Source organism: Zootoca vivipara, chromosome 7 (assembly GCF_963506605.1).
Source record: "Zootoca vivipara chromosome 7, rZooViv1.1, whole genome shotgun sequence".
Classification (NCBI taxonomy): Eukaryota; Metazoa; Chordata; class Lepidosauria; order Squamata; family Lacertidae; genus Zootoca; species Zootoca vivipara.
The window spans coordinates 66173243-66190661 of NC_083282.1; the positions used below are offsets into that span (position 1 = coordinate 66173243).

The following is a 17419-nucleotide window of genomic DNA, read 5'->3' on the forward strand; positions in this document are numbered from 1 at the left end:
CTCCAGCACCATAACTCAAAAGCATCAGTTCTTCGGTGATCAGCCTTCTTTATGGTCCAGCTCTCACTTCCATACATCACTACTGGGAACACCATAGCTTTAACTATACAAACCTTTGTCGGCAAGGTAATATATGCAAATTATGTGGGTGGAAATCAGTGGAGTGCAGCTAAGCCAATCATGTCAGCACAAGCATTTCTGTTTGCCCTTCTCCACTCCAACCCCCCCCCCCCAAATGCACTGTTCTGTGGGTTTTCCCTATCCTCCAGAGTGGATTTAGGGAGGAAAGCCCAGTTACACGAGTGTTGAACTTCTAGATTCCTCATCATTCATTGGAAGAGCAAGGGAGGACACTGTTAAAAAATTAAGCCCATGGGTTTTTTCTATGTTGAATGGGACAAAGTCTTCCTTTCCCCCAAGACTCAACAGAAATCAGCAGACAACAAAAATACGATCTTTACTTACAACTGAGAAGTAGCACTGTAGAGACCATGTGCAGTGTTTGGATGTTGAAAAATTAATGCCCGGTGTCCTATGGAGTTAAACAGGGGAGGGCTTGTCCAAGGGATAGGGGACAGACTCCCCGAGAGCAGCATTTTCCTGTTGCAGGAATGATTTATTATTTTTCCATTACTAACTTGAATAGCTCCGATAGAAACAAAGGAAATACCTGCACAATGGTTTGATATGGAAGTTATTCCTAATACCATAATTGTGGACAGAACAATAACTGTGTTGCATTGAAACCAATGGAGGATGGGGAGCAGGATTAACCTCCAGGCTGGCATAGATGATGGGCCTCTCAATCCTAGGGCCTCTCAGAGCAAATAAGGATCTTTGAAGCCATTTGGTTCAAGGCCACCCACCAAAACATCGCAGAAATGTACTGCTTGGGGGCCTACTCCTGGCAGAAGCACCACTAGCAGTAGATCTCTGCCCACAGATCATTCCATAGACATACCATGCATGCATACCCAACCTAAGCTGCTCTTCACTGGAGGTCCAGTTGGATATTTGGATAAAACTTCTGACTGTATTTTACACTTGAAGGTAGTATTGCATTTTTTTGCGTTATTTTCCTAAATGCTTTATTTTTCCCATACAGAGACACCCCTACCCGGTGGCAGCCTTTACCAGGGACTAAAGCAGCCATGCTGGTCAAAGTCAACAGTCTGAGACAAGTTAATTCCACCTCGAGCAATTCGCTTCAGATGCAGAACAGCACAGAAACCAGCAGCCAGAAATCTCTGCATGCAAAACAAGTTATATATGCCCAACCTCAGGCTATAACCCCAAATCCAGCAATGCAGAAACCAGTAGCTTCAGCAGAAACAAAACAATCAATGCAAATTAAGAAGACAGAGAATGGAGGGTTTTGTCTAGTGTTAACTAATGGGCTCAGTAGTCCTTCAGGAAGTCAGACGCAAACATCACAGCCTTCATCTCCCAAGTATGCTTCTCCAGCACCAATATATGATGAGCCATCAATTGATTCCCCAATTTATGATGAGCCCCCTGTAGATATGGACACTGGGATTGTAAATGTGAATGGGACAACTCCACAAATGTCGCCAAGCAACAGCTTAAATAAGAAACCCCAACCAGTTAAATTATTACAGCATCCAAGTATGCAGCAAGCTGGAAAAAAGCATGTGAGAAACCCATCTGCAACAGAGTACAGCCCTGTTGGAAGAGAATATATTAAACATATGGTCAATGTTGACCAATCATCCAGAAATCCTAACTCTACAGGTGTGATAGTTGATGGTGTTGCTAAACCACAGCTAGGGCAGCTTAGTTCCAGGGACAGCTTCAAACAATCTTGGAAAATCTTGGAGGCCAACGTTCTCAAAAATATGGAGGCCCACCACAGTCGGCAAAACAGTCTTCAGGTTCAAGAGTATCCTACAGTTATAAGTCAGCAAGACTCTGGCTATTCAACAGGACCTTCTCCAAGCCTGAGAAAGAGAAAAGGAAGGCGACAAGCTCCTGGCCAGGGAAGACCTGGCTCTGTGGGAAGCAACAGTGAACTCAGTGCTCTGAATGACAAGCTGATTGCAGAAATGCGTGCTGTGGTGAATCGATCAGCAGCCTGCAGAGGAAGTAAAGGTAGCTTAGATGCAGAAATGCTGGAAAATGCTAGTTTGCCAGAGGGTAACAAAATTAAGTTCCAGTCGGAGCGCTTGAAAAAATGTAATAGGAGCTCAAGAGATGATGTGACTTCTAGTAACAGGTCATTATACAGACCTCGAATGGACAGTAGAGGGAGCCTCTCAAATGATCCAGCAGTACAGCAAGACACAGTGAGGCAGAAGAGAACCTACGAAAAAATAGATTCTTTAGAAAAGAATGTGTCCAGTCAGATAAATATGTCTTCGTCTGAATCAGCACAGATACCATCCCAGGTATTCTTTTCTTATCAATCTTCTCTTATCAGGCAGCAAGGCATTTTGTGGAAATGGAGTTGATGAAGCCTTTGGATGTAAATGGCCAAGTTGTGGTGGGTTGGAGAGTTTTGGGGCACCTGTGGTGGGATAACGTTTAAAAGGGTGTCAATAATTATCAAATCATTCGGGCCCTCTTAAAATTGCTTTAGAAGGGATGTTGCTATATAAATCTGTCAGGATAGCCAACTAAAACTGGCAGCTGTCTACATTCCTAAAGGAGCCACGAGCCACTTCTCCTTGCTCCACTTCTGAAGCAGTTAGTGGGACCTGAAAGGCCCTCTTGACTCCATGCCTCATGCCGCTCATTCAGCAGTGGAACAGACTGCCTCAAAAGGAGGTAAACTTTGTTAGGGGAGTTTAAGCAAAGACTGGATGGTCACCTGCAGGAACGCATCAGCAGGGGGATGAACTGGATGACCTTTAGGGCTTTTCCAGACTCTATAATTCTATCATGTGTATGTGTACATATACGATGTCTATATCGTATTTGTCATATCCTCTAAAATTATCCTTAACAATTAAATATCCTTAACAATTAGGACAACATTGTCATCTTTAGAGGATTTTTGGAAAGTGTTTTATTTATATGTTTGGACAAACCTGGAATCATAATTCTTACCCTGTTTCTCATATTTTAAGACATCCCCATAAAATAAGCCATAGCAGGATTTTTAAGCATTCAAGGAATATAAGCCATACCCCGAAAATAAGACATAGTGATAGGTGCAGCAGCAATGCCGGCCGTGGCAGGATGAGGAGGAAAAAAATAAGACATCCCTTGAAAATAAGCCATAGTGTGTTTTTTTGAGGAAAAAATAAATATAAGACGTGTCTTATAATATGAGAAACACGGTATATTACCTAGTTTGCTACTTTAACCTAAAGAATTACAACCTGTGACTAAAAAAATTCCTTCAGTAGCACCTTAAAGACCAACTAAGTTTTTATTTTGGTATGAGCTTTCGTGTGCATGCACACTTCTTCAGATACAGTGAAATGGAAGTTTCCAGGCACTTATGTAGAGAAGGGGTGGGGAGGGGTGGGGATGGGGAGGGGGGATCACTCAGAAGGGTGGTGGAAATGGGTGATTGACTGACTGATAGCTCTTTGTGAAGGCTACTTTGCAACTGCCATGCTTTAGAACACATAAGATACTTAGTTGGTGATTTTTAACTAGCTCTATGTCTTAAAATGATTCAACTCAGGGTAGATTAAAAAACAAAACAAAATAAAGCTATGATATTTTGTCCTTCTACAGCAATACTTTGAAATGTTAGATGCTCTGAGCTAAAAAGCAAACAAAATAACCCAAAATATGAATTTGAAAAGTAAAAAAAAAAGTTCATGGTGCTAATAATTTTTAGAATGAGCTGACAGTATTGAAAAATTCTACTCCTGGAGGATTCCTTATGGGTTTCCCCTACAGCCTAATGCACTGAGGCAACAACTAAGCGAATCCAGCATAACAAACATGTCCATAGTACAAGGGACAGCTGCCATCCTTGTGACAACACCAGGACCCATCCCTGAGGCTGTTGTTCATCTGTGAGCACCCAGATCTCCCCAGCTGTTCTTTTGTGATAGAGAACAGAGATCATTGCACATCATAAGGAACAAAATAAACAAAATTACCAGTAATAGGACTCCATGTCTTTCCCTGCCTTCTTACGAGACAAATATGTAAGGAAGATGTTGTTCAATGAAAACTGGAGCTTCTGTAGTAACAATTAACAACAATAGCTATTATTACTGCATTTATATGTTGCTTACTACAAAAATGCATCAAAGCAAAGTACAATTATATAAAAGCATGCGTACACAACATTTAAAATGCACCAGGAAAGATAAATGAACATGAATTGAGTAAAGGTGCTCATTCTGCAATAACCCAAATAGGAAGAATCCTATTCAACCCTTCTAAAAGATGAACACCCAATACAAATTAGAGTATCATATCCTATGACCCCAATTAAGAGCCAAATGCCTGAGTAAACATCCTTGACTAGCATCTAAACATTGATAAGGGTGGCCTAAGATGCATATCTCTGAAGAGAGCATTCCATTATTGGGGAGCCACCATTGAAAAGGCCTGCTCTTATTTTGCCACTCCCCTCTGAGGGGACATACGAAGAAAGGCCTCATATTACAAACGCAGGAACTGAGTTAGAAGGGTGTGAAAGAATTGGTTTGAGTTGAAGTTTCAGACATTGAGACAAGAAGATAGTGAAGAGCGAGGGAGAGGGAGGAAGAGAGCTTCTCAAGTTGTCAGTAGACACTGGGACTCGTAGAAAGACTGCCCCCTCTTTTGGAAGTGACTATAGTTAGCTGTTCTGCTCAGGGAAATAGGAATAGCTCAGCTTTTTAAAAACCATTTTCTTTCTGTTCTCCATTGCAGCCTGGAACAATAAGGTCTGATTCCCAGCAAGAAAATAATGACCAGCCTGGCACCACCATGGGGTATCAGTTTCCCTTCCACACCATACGAAAGCCTATCTCTCAAAGCAGCATGGCCGACTGGGCCTCGAAAAACCTAAATATGCACACTCAGGGCATCTTTCGCCGAAGGCTCTCCATTGCCAACATGCTCTCCTGGAACGGTGGCTCCATCAAAAAGCCAATGCTCATCACCAGCAACCACACCATTAAAAAGGAAGCTTGTGAAATATTTAAACTGGTGCAAATCTACATGGGTGACCGCCAGGCTCGGATGGACCGGGATCATGTGGCTTTGATCACTGTTGCTAAGTGCTGGAGCATTCAAGGTTTACGGGATGAGCTGTACATACAACTGATTAGACAAACAACAGACAATATGTGCTACCGAAGCCTGGCATGGGGCTGGGAACTCATGGCCATCAGTCTGGCCTTTTTCTCCCCATCACCCAAGTTCCAGTCTTATCTAGAAGGCTATATCTATCGTCATCTCAACCAGGTCAATGATGAAAATAGTAAGTGCCTTATCTAATAAGGGTGAAATACATTGCAGCACAATAGCAAATAAAATTAAGTAAAGATCATGTTCAGAAGGAGTAGGCAACCTTTTCATTTCCAGATTTAGGGAAATGGAAGTTTTAGAAATATTATCTATAGGACACTATGTAATTTTAATATATTTTATTCTTATTGTAATATATTAGGTACTGTAACCGAAAAGTAATAAAAAAGCTCAGTACATTCTGATAGTAAAGCAGCTCAAAAGAATGCAGCAGGATTAAAAGCAACAGCTATTTCTTTGCTAGAAAGTGAAATGGAGCAGGTGTTACAACAAGAAGTTTATCTAACTTTTTGCACAAAGCAGTCTTCTTCTTTTAATACATTTTTATTAGTTTTCCAATGAACCCCCAATAATAGCCAAATTATAACAATAACAATTACAAAGCAGATTTCTCTCTCCACTCCAGTCTTGGAAAACAACTAAGAAGAAAAACATTTCTGCTATTTTAAGGGGTTGATCTGCTCCCATTGAGTTTGTTTCTTTGAATGATAATATCTATCCTCTTTGGGGGGGGCAACAATTTGGAATGTTCCTTTAGAACTTGGTGATAAGCTATTATAAGGATTCTAAGGGAAGGCTGATATAATTAAGTAGATGGAAAAAACAGTTACAAAAATAATTGCATCAGATGTATCACATTTTTTTTAGATCACAGCTGGCAACTCACTCAGAATAAATGGCCAAATGTCTTTCATGTTGCTCTGTTTGTCAAGATATACATTTGGGGAGTTGGGTTAACCCGGTTCAATAACTTTTGCTCTATATCGTGTTAAATGCTTTAGAAAGTGAAGCGTGTTAAATGCTTTAGAAAGTGAAGAGAAAGCATTCAGTGCAATGGTTTTATTCCAAGTACACTATTCTGAAGGTTGCTGAAAGAAAATAATTGGTTAGGAGACTTCATTAGTAAGAAATCAGGCCCTTTTTTGTTCCTGGCATCAGATGTAACCCCATCAGCAGCCATAATCCTGAAATGTTCCCGTCCATGAATGGTAAACATTCCAGCTGATTTTTAATCAAATTATTAACCCTAAAAAGAATTTTTTAGAATCTGAACTTCCTTCTTCTTACATTCATTGTTAAACTGATCTTGATGTTTGTAATGAAAACTGATCTTGACATGTAATGAAAAGGAGATGGATAGAGCTGATTTTGTGATGTGTGAATTCAATAAATACAGGCCCCTCTTCTGCCATGGCTGAGTAAAACAGGGCAGTGAGCATTTAATGTTTTTGCCATCACTCAATCAACGATGCTTTGGATTTTCAGTTACCCAGCGCATTAAGGAGCTTCTGGATATGAAAAACAAAAAGAACTCAAAATCCAGGAAAAAGAGGAAGCAAAATACAGAGGATGAAGGTAAAAATAACTGAATTATGAGAAGGGCTAATAATGGAGGAGACACAACTACACATGCCTGTGTTTGTGTGCCATTGACCTCAGATATAGTTGTATGGGCTTTATTGTAGAAAGATAAGACCTGGGAGTTGTACAGGCATCAACATTTTGGGAATGGAGGAAAATGCAAAATGGCTCTTGATAAAATTTGTATGCAACACTTGATAGAGCAGTATTTAATGATTAACAGCAAATCTTAACCACATTTAAAGTCCAATTGATTTCAGTAGAACATGTTTCCAAATAAAGATGTGTAGTGTTTCCATCTTACTTTCACAAGAGCAAACTGGATCTCTCCATTCAGATGGGATTAGTTAATAACTGACTTTCAACTGCAGGGAGGTTTAGGAGAAACCTTTATTTGGCTATATTTGTACCCTACGTAGATGGACTTCTTTCCCTTCTCTTCTAGTCTGAGAACTTTGATAGCAAAAGTCCTGAGATGGATTCATTGGATTCAGTGTAGACAGGCAGCACTGCATTCCCATCTAATCTAGCAGCTAAAGAGTTCCTTTTCCATTTAGAAGGGGGCCTTTTAGAGAGGGCTGGATAAGCTTCCTGTCTGAAATTAGGGCAATACTGAGAGGTAGATGGAGCAATGGCACCCTCGCTATGAGTTAGCTTCCTGTGTTCTGTGTTCCTTTGGTATTCAGAGACATGTTGCCTCTGATCCTCAAGGTAGCACACCACCATCATGACTAGTCATTGATAGCCTTATCGCCCATGAATTTGTTTAATCCTCTTTTAAGGTGGTGGCCATCACCACATCTTGTGATAGGGAACTCCATAGATTACCTATGCACTGTGTGAATAAGTACTTCTGTTTGTTTTGAATGTTCAGCTTCACTTAATGTTCTTGGCTCCTAGTTATGAGAGAGGAAGAAATACACTATTCACTTTCCTCACACCATGCAGTTTTTTTTATCTCTCTATCATGTGCCCTCCCCTTCCCTTACATGTCTTTTCTCTACATTAAAAAGCCCTCAACTAAACTAAAACATTTCTCCTGATAGGAGAGTTACATTATCTGAAACTCTGCATTTTATTCTTAGTTACGTTGAACCACTTTTGTCATTTTATTGCCTTCAAATTACTCAATTTGGAGAGGTCCTTTTGGAGCTCTTCACAATTCCTTTCTGTTTTTCCAATTCCAAATAATTCAGTGTTGGCCTCCAGTGATTTGCTTTAATATTGCCCAGAGTACCTCATTTTGGCTACCTTAGGATGACCCTGTTTCACACATGGAGCTGCTTACCTGCTCCAGAATTGTAATGGTGCTCCCTCAGCACCCATCCACAAAACTCTGTGTCAGCCCAAGCTCAAGTCTCACTGAAATTAATTGGACTTGATCTGGCAAAGTAATTTAGGGGTCTGGAGCTTTGATTTCCATCATGGATTAAGAATGCACTAGGAGGTGTTCCCCAATATATGTGATGCCAGAACCCGGCTGGTTCCATTATCTGAAGCCAGAAGATACCCAGAGTAATATGTCCATTCACCGTGCCCTTTTCTGTATTCCCAGAAGAGCATTCTTCGTCACCTGGACCCCAGACTTGTCAGAAAACATGATTAAGTGAGGGCATTTCAGGAAAGAGAATGTATCTGTACTTTGTTATGTTCAATACTGCAGCACTGGAGGGCTTTTGTATGCCATTTTGAATAGCAGCAGGAGGTGGGATAATAATCCAAAGAAATTAGAGGGTTGCCATTTCCAGCTTTATGTGCCTATATGAAACTGTGAAGCATGTCTGCAAAAGTGAAATAATGCACATCTATATTATCTCATGTTAGGAGGCAGAATTGCACATGCAGTTTGTAAGACCTGTTCAACTCATTTCTCACAGACACCTCAGTCTAGCAGCTCCCTCTGAGTGCTTTTCCAGACAGTGGCCAAATAATATTTTATACTAAAATCTGTCAGAAACTGATATTAGTCCTACAAAGTGCAGGAGAAAGTGATCTGTTCGTTGCTTTGTTTTTCTTTTAAGCAGGGGAAGCCTAAGCACCAGTGCTAGAGAAAAAGCACATGCAGTTTAGTATTTTGTGTGTTTTTAATGGGTAAAGGTTCACAAAATGTAGAGCATTGCTATGGGGGAAATATTGCCTTTCTGATGTTCATCAGAACTTTTCTCCCTTCTAGAATACTGTATGAGTTTTCCTGCACTGGAAAAAAAATCCCTCTTTAAAAAAATAAAAATTCACAAAATGCCATGGACTTTAAGGAGTTGTACCACTTGAGCCCAATTCAATTACATTTCTCACAGCACTCTAAACTGCAATGGATGTGATAGTTGGAGGGGAGGACTATTTTGAGTGCCAAGCTAATGAAATAACCCTGCGGCAGACGTGCTATCTTGAGAAAGGATATCTAGATCTGCCACAAGTGCACATTTATTGCACACTAAAACAGTAATACGGCCTTTATAGCACTTATTTTATCACTTGCTCAGAAGGATAAGCTTGAGGGTCAGTTAGGGAGAATACAAACATTTGTGCTCTGGGGCCATTTTCTCCTCTGAAGTTCTCCACAACTATTCTAAAACTCCCATTTTATTTATTTCCATTTGTTAGGTCTGCCTATCAGCACTTATGCCAGATACTGCTACCGGAAGCTGCAAAAAGTTGCAGTCACTGGAGGCAAAAAGGTGAGTCAGTGTCATATTCTCATCTTGTAGTTTAAGTGAACTGTTCTCTTGCCCCTTTGGCATTATTTTGATGGTGATCAGAAGCGCAGATTGGAAAGCTGCAGACATTAATGGGAAAGTCAGTGGTAGATGTGGGAACGATATGCCTGAAATCTTCTATTTTTCCTTTTTTAAGACAGAAAAAATCAGTGGAAAGACAAAATAACATAAAATCTTCATTTTCATATGTCTTGAGTATTCATACAACAAATGGGTGGGAAGATGCCCTGGTAATCAGAATTAAGAATAGGCGGCCTTGGAATTGTACTTATAAAACACATGCTGCAGGATTGGGTGAGCAAGGTTGCATATAGCAAAACACTTATTTGAGTTCTGGAAATCTCCTTATTTTTTTCCAAAGTGAAGAATGAATTTCTAGCACTCACGGTTTTTGAGATCAATTTCATTACGATGCAGAAATTTTCAGCATATTTATCATTACTGGAAAAATGGTGTACTCTTGCCTGGCATAGATGTGATCATCTGACTGAGTCATGTGCACACTGTGAGGCTGAGTTCTTCCTGTTACGCATGACATCAAAGTACCATAGATGAATTATACAAGTTCTTGTCTGGATTGGAAATGTTCCATTACCTTGCGTTTGCAAAAATGATGAATAAATAGCTAATATGAGTGCACGCTCCACTAACTTATCAGCAGCAATTGAAGGCCAGAATTACATTTACAGAGGAATAATACTAGGATGACAGCTCCATGGACACACAGTTTTTCTGCTATGACATTTAAAAATGTGTATCATTTAGAAGTACTTTTCTTGGGAAAGTGCATTAGCAGAGCATATGCTTTGCATACAGACACTCCCAATCCTATCTCTGCTGGCATCTCTAGGTAGGGTTGAGAAAGACTCCTGTCTGAAGCTATGGAGAACTGGTGCCAACTCAGTGTAGAAATAATGAGCTCAATGGATCAATGGTCTGATTTCATGTAAGGCAGCTTCCAGTGTGTGACACTGTCATCATATTGAGTCTCTATGCCCCCACTGCAGTTTTTTTTTCCAGTGGAGAAGTGGGTAGGCTGATTAGCATGTCACACTAAGCCAGGGGAGAGCAGCATGGTGCTCTCCAGATGTCGCTGGGCTACAACTTCCTTTGCTCATGCCTCCTAGAGCTGATCTGCATCGTAATCCAAAACCTGGAGAGCACTGCATAAACTACCCATGGCTTAATTGTGAATATGCATCCTTCCTCTTCCCCCCCCCACCCCGATGAGTGCTGCATGCAGCAACAACAGGCCGCAGCTAACATGCTCATCCACACAGGTTCTGACATAAAGTAAAGGTAAAGGCACCCCTGACCATTAGGTCCAGTCGTGACCGACTCTGGGGTTGCAGTGCTCATCTCGCATTATTGGCCGAGGGAGCTGGCGTACAACTTTCCAGGTCATGTGGCGAGCATGACAAAGCCGCTTCCGGCGAACCAGAGCAGCACACGGAAACATCGTTTACCTTCTCGCTGTAGCAGTACCTATTTATCTACTTGCACTTTGACATGCTTTCGAACTGCTAGGTTGGCAGGAGCTGGGACCAAGCAATGGGAGCTCACCCCATCACAGGGATTCGAACCGCCGACCTTCTGATCGGCAAGCCCTAGGCTCTGTGGTTTAACCCACAGTGCCACCTGCGTCCCGTAGGTTCTGACATAGATAATTATTTTTTAAAAAATTCAGAGCAAATACAAAATGCTTTCCTAGGAGGCGTTCCATGTGATTGTTTCTTATGCAAATCTGTTCATCATTGTTTTCCATCCTTTCCCCCCCCTTTCCCTTTTTTGCTTATAGGGTCTCCGGAAGCCTATAATTGAAGAGATAATACATGCCAAGAATGCTATTGTAACACCTTCATTGTTTGGCAGTTCTCTGGAGGAAATCATGTTACGGCAGCAGGACATGTATCCTGATAACAAGCTACCTTGGGTACAAACACAGCTGTCTCAGCAAGTTTTGGAACTGGGGGGAGAACAGACTGAGGGAATATTCAGGTGAGGTTGGCTGACCGGAGTTACATAAAGGATCCATTACTGTATAGCTGACCGGATAGTTGGAGATGCATGACATTTCTCCTCCTTGCCCTAGTGTAACTGCATCCTCTCAAGCCTTGTTTTTACAAACAGTTTTAGGAGAGGAAGCAGCTTTCAAACCACAGCAAAAGATTTATGAGGTCTCCAGGGACTCATGCCACCTTCTCAGTTGCTTCCAAACAAATAGGCTTATGCTAGTACATATGAACTCGCTCCTAAAACCTGAGGCTAAAGTCTCTAATCTACCCACCTGCATATTTTGGATTTTTTTTGGGGGGGGGGAGACGGGACTGCGGTAAATGTACCATCAGCGGTGCATGTTTTCTGTGATTTAATCTCCTCCTTTCCTAGAATATCAGCGTGTTTGTGAAGGCCATTTAGCCATTGCTAGCTTTGTCAGAGTTAGCTAGGACGGGAAGAGGAATTGCCACCGTTCACTCCCCCTCTCACACAGTATAGATACTACCTAAGCTAGGGCCTTGAGAGTGGGGAACTTGCTTTGTTTTTGCACTCTGTTCTGAAAATCAAGGGAAATATAAGTATTTATAGACTGAAGAAGCCACTACAAAAAAATTGGACAGGGCCCGTAGACCACAAGTTGAAAAGTTGTAAAGCAACTTCTCTTGCATAACATGGGGAAGGGGGACGTTTTTAGCTGCTTAGCTTGTTTAAACCATTTGGAGTCAGAGCTTGATTTATGGCAGTGTTGACATCTGCATCATAGTTGAAGGAAGTTTCATTGTGGTAGTTTGTATCCTCATACTAGGGCTGCTGCTGATAAAGGCATTTTTAGAAATAGGACATGCCCCCAACATGTCTACCATACCAATAAGGCCATTGTTTTGTCAAAAACTTTAAAAATGAATCCTCTAAACTAATTAAATACTCATTCTCAGAACATGACTCTTCATTTAGCCACAGCCGCCATGCTCAAAAGGGAGGAACTAGTAGATTAATGAGACCCCCAAATCTTGCGGCTTGGTCTGTTTGTTTGTTTATAGCATTTTAAAATCACATTCTTCTGCCATATAAGGTTCCCAGAACAGTTTACAAATGTGGATGATAATGATGCCTTGAGGCTTAGTCTAACTCTAAAAGTTTATAAAAGTCATGACCTGAAAGGAAAAGAGTTTGGGAGATAAGAGGAAAAAAGCAAACTCTGGCACTATTTCTTACTTAATAGAGTTATTGTAATGACCGGCTGGAATCGAAAGACTCAAGGAGAGGAAGAGCCAAAGTTTCTGGTCCTTAAGCAGAGCAGGTAGAGACCCCTCTCCCTACCCCAACCCCCAATTTAAGGAGAAATATCAAACAGATGCACTCTAAACTGCAATATTTTGGTTCGTGTCCTACTTGTTTAACACTAACTATGGCATTCTTGTCAAACAACTCTGTACATGTAGTCTTGTCTGTTCCTCTGGTTCCTGGATCTGTGGGATTTGCTTCCTCTGTTCAGTTGGACTTTATTGATCAATCTCTGTGTCTGCTTTCAGAATTCCTGGTGACATTGATGAAGTCAATGCACTCAAGCTGCAGGTTGATCAGTGGAAAATTCCTAACAACGTTGGTGATCCCAATATACCAGGTATGGATAAACAACACAGCTTCTGTATTCTTGCTCAGATTTGTTTGTTTCTTGATTACTTTATGAAAAGGTCTCGCAACAACTTACAGATTAAAAGTACAATCAAACCATAAAACAGTCCCACCATCCCGACCCCTGCAGAACAACAGCACCACCACCCTCCCCCAAATTTGCCAACTGTTGCAAGAAAAATTAATACTCAGTCATCTGAGAGAACATTCCAACCAGCAGGAGGAAGGCTGCACTGCTGAAAAGGCCTGTTTTCTTTTTGTGATCCTGTCCCCCGTCACAGCCTCACCATTAATACATTACTTTTGTGGGGAGGTGCTCAAATCCTTCAATTCCATGGAAAATAGACCCAGATTGACAATATAACTGTTTTCATTCATGAGAGAATGGGAATCAAATAAATAGCAGGAACTTTTATTCAGAAGCCTTCAAAACAAGAGATCTTTGATTTGGGACCTTTTCTTAACCCAAGAACCTCATTCCCTCCCCACCCACCCTCGTTCCATACTCACTTCCTTCTTTAAGTGCCAAATCCCAACTGTTCCATTTCATAGCTGTCAAGTTTTCCCTTTTCTCACGAGGAAGCCTATTCAGCATAAGGGAATTTCCCTTAAAAAAGGGAGAACTTGACAGCTGTGCTCCATTTCCAGCATTCTGCTCTCCAATAGATTCCCTTAACATTTCAGTCACACTCCAAATCACAGTACACTGAGATAGATCCATCTTGTGTTCTTATGTTTCTTCCCTCCTATTTAAACCAAAGCTTTTAGTACCTACTTCTGAAGCCACAGGCCATTGGTACCTTAGCCCCTTTAGGATTTGTGTCCTGTGATTTCAAAGGTCTGAAACCATAAATCTCAATGAATTAGGTGATGCTGTATTTCCTCTGGGGAAGAACAGAGTCTTGTTTAGCATAAGATAGAGGAACAGGGGTGTTGTGTCCTTATTCAATTAAATATCTGCTTCAGGACAGATGTTTCTGACCCAGATACCTTATTTGTTAAGCTGCTGTTGTTGAAAGTGCTTGATTTTTTCCTTCTTGCCCTTGCAGCTTCTTTGCTGAAGCTGTGGTATCGGGAGCTGGAGGAGCCTGTCATCCCACAGCAATTCTACAAAGAGTGTATCAGCAACTATGAGAACCCTGATGCTGCTGTAGCAGTAGTGGAACTCCTGCCTGAGCTCAACAAATTGGTTTTGTGTTACCTCATCCACTTCTTACAGGTATGTAGGCAACTGCATTTCTGAGACTAGGAATCATTCTGAAGCAGCAGACAGGCCACAGGCATTCTGAAGTAGCATATGGTAGCTGCACTCCGGAACGTCTCGCTTCACTCTGCATTGCAAATATTCTGGATTATATCCAGTTGATATCCTTCCACTGATGGAAGGCTCTTTAATCCAGCACAGCCTTCCATCAATGGAACAGGGATTAAGAACCACTTGAAGAACCTATTCTCTCCGCATTTTGCCACCTCCCATACTGTCAACTCCCCAGAGCAGATTTGAGATGGGGTGGGGGCTGCCGAAGAAAAGGGAACTAGCTGATGAATGTTTCTACCTGAGCTCCACTGAGAAAAGGCATTGCTAAACCAAAGAACCTTCCATTAGGGGAAGGATGACATTTGAATAAAACCCTCTGAAGATTCAATCTTCATTTCTTCTAATGTGTGTCAGGGGCAGTCTTGGCTGCAGGTCTTAGGACCCGCAATAATAATATTAGATCTCCTATATGAAATTCTTTCTTAAAGTTGACAGCATATCAACACTAGCAGGAGTAAGTGATTCTTTGTGGGACAACTAAATCTTCTGGGCTATTTCCAGAATTTTACATCTATATATCTTTGAGTTTATTTGAGCTGCACCTTCTTTATTTCACAGATTTTTGCTCAGCCAACCAATGTGGGCAAAACCAAGATGGACGTAAACAACTTGGCCATGGTGATGGCCCCAAACTGTCTGCGATGCCAGTCTGATGATCCCAGAGTTATCTTTGAAAACACTCGCAAAGAGATGTCCTTCTTGCGCATGCTAATTGTGCACTTGGACACCAGCTTTATCAAAGGAGTGGTGTGAAGGGTTGGCTTCAGGCAACACCATGTGAAGGGAGCAAGGATCTCTTGCCAGTATTACCTTCTTTGAGCCATGGATCTTCCCCTCTGCAGGCTCCAGGTTCCTCGGGTTGCTTCTGTTGCTTCGACAGCTGTTTCCTCACCCCAGCAACACCGCTAATGTCTCCAAGGAAACCCCATAATAATGAGGTCATCATACTAGAAAGGGTTTTGAAGCATCAGGGAGCCAACTCTCAGACCATGCTGTGAGGGCACTCCTAAGAACCTGCAGCAGTTGATTCCTAGGAAGTCAAGATGCCAGAGGCAGCAGCCACTGCATTGTCAAAGCACAAAAGTTGGAACCATTTTGCATTGCACTGGGAATCCACTGCACGTTCAAAGTGGAATTGTTTATTGGGAACCAACTGCTCTCAGATACTGGGATTTTGCTTCCACCACCTGAAGATTGGAAACTTCGCTAATCAAGCTTCACCCCCAGAAGGAAAAGGGTTGTTGTCTCAGGCTGCTATAGCATATATCCTGCCTCGGAGCAAACCTGCTGCAGCCAGTGCTGCCATTCAAATTGCTGGCTGCATCCTTCTCCAACTCTTTTACCTCTCTTTGCTACCTTAAAACACACCACTCTTACCAAAGGTTCAGTTTGGCAGCACTGGATGAGCTGTAGCTTCCGATCCAGGTTGACTCTCCTCATGCCTGCAGTACTTTCACTACTCAATTCATATTAGAAGGACCAAGTGGAAGGCATTGTTGGAAACCAAGGTCAAGCTATTTAACAGCAACCTTTTTCCACAGTGAAAAACAGTCATGGACTGGAGTTTGGGAGACTGCCTGTTGCTTTCTTCTCCTGCTGTATAGTACCTTAGAAAGAGGCTGATTAAATGCCGAGCTATTTTTTTTAGCCCAGATATACTTTTTCATTGTTTGGGTTAGATGTCTCAAATGGCAAAGATCCTTGTCCCCTTGAGTTAAAGCTAAGTCACAGCAATGTAAATAGCTTACAGATTGTTTCTCCAGAAAGGAACTTTCTCTATATGTTAAAAACTGCAGTCAATTATGACTCCTGTTGCTTTTCTCCTCCTTAGTCCAATATAGACTAAAATCGGGTATCAAGTTGTTGTGAAGATGTTATGAGCAAACATGATCAGCTTGAAGGCTTTTACTGAGCTCAAGATATGCCTTTTGTGTTCTGCTTCCCACTCAGGCTTACAAAGCCAAACTAGACATAACATGAGAACTCCTTGATCAGATCTCCTGCTATCTATTTCTTTGGTTAAAAGAAGCTGTAGGGAGGCTGAACTGGTTTGGAGTTGAACCCTTCGTGTCCTTTGCACTTTCCAGATTTAAATTGCCCTTCCAAAGCTGCTGTTAGCTGAGAAGCTTGATGCAGTGTGGTAGGAAAGCCAGTATCCGTATAATACCTGTCTCTTCCCTCATCTCTGAACTTTAAGTTGGGCAAATAGTGAGAGGAGTAAAGGGTTAAGTCCCCACCAGTGACTGCTTTTTAAACGAAAGGGAAAAAAACATTGGGAGATCTGATCATGGATTTCCTTCATCCGTAATAGTTAGGACCTCAGTCAATACTTCTGGTTTGAAAAACACAGGTTGTAGTCTTAAGGTAGAAGAGAGCAATTATGCTAAGCAAGAAGAACAGTTTGATGCCATAACACTCTGAACTTCATTTCACCCTTTCCCAGAAAGTTGGATTTTTCTCACCGAGGCTGAAGTCTTCTGACCACTTTGCCCCTCCACCAGTCAGGGAGTCCTTGCTGATTAAAGGGAAGGGGTAGGAGTAAGACTGCTGCCTCAGTACTTCCACACCTTTCTCTTGCCACTTCGCTGATACCGTGTTTCTCCTTTTTTAAGACGTAGGCATAATATAAGACATAGCAGGATTTCTAAGCAATTGTGCGATATAAGCCATAACCCGAAAATAAGACATAGTGATAGACCCTTCCCCCCTCCCGCCAGCAAACTCCCCCCCCCTAAAAATCTCTCCCCATTTTGCTGTCGCTCCAAAGACACGTATTTCTTTTAAAAGCTTGTAAAAATGCACCGAAGAGCCATAGCTGCTGGTTGCTGCAGACTCGTGATTTCCCCTCCCGTTCGATTTTTTTTTTTTTAGCTAGGCTGTGTGAGTGAAGAGGAGAAAAGTGGCATTTGCGGTGGGGAGGAGATGAAACAGGAGGAAGAAAAGAGGG

General features: G+C 41.7%; 1 protein-coding gene across 6 annotated transcripts in view; it reads left to right on the top strand.

Moving 5' to 3' along the window:
• LOC118088364 (rho GTPase-activating protein 39) overlaps positions 1-17058 on the top strand; it is a 79124-nt gene extending 62066 nt beyond the window's left edge. For 5 of the 6 annotated variants that reach the window (XM_035121953.2, XM_060277230.1, XM_060277227.1 and 2 more), the window contains 8 exons: positions 1106-2405; positions 4843-5395; positions 6709-6798; positions 9409-9482; positions 11320-11519; positions 13052-13143; positions 14204-14373; positions 15031-17058. In XM_035121953.2, the coding sequence (XP_034977844.2) occupies positions 1106-2405; positions 4843-5395; positions 6709-6798; positions 9409-9482; positions 11320-11519; positions 13052-13143; positions 14204-14373; positions 15031-15225 (2674 nt within the window). In that variant the 3' untranslated portion in view covers positions 15226-17058. The remainder of the gene's footprint in view (positions 1-1105; positions 2406-4842; positions 5396-6708; positions 6799-9408; positions 9483-11319; positions 11520-13051; positions 13144-14203; positions 14374-15030) is intronic. The other variant, XM_035121954.2, reaches the window with a different exon arrangement.
• Positions 17059-17419: the final 361 nt, after the last annotated feature.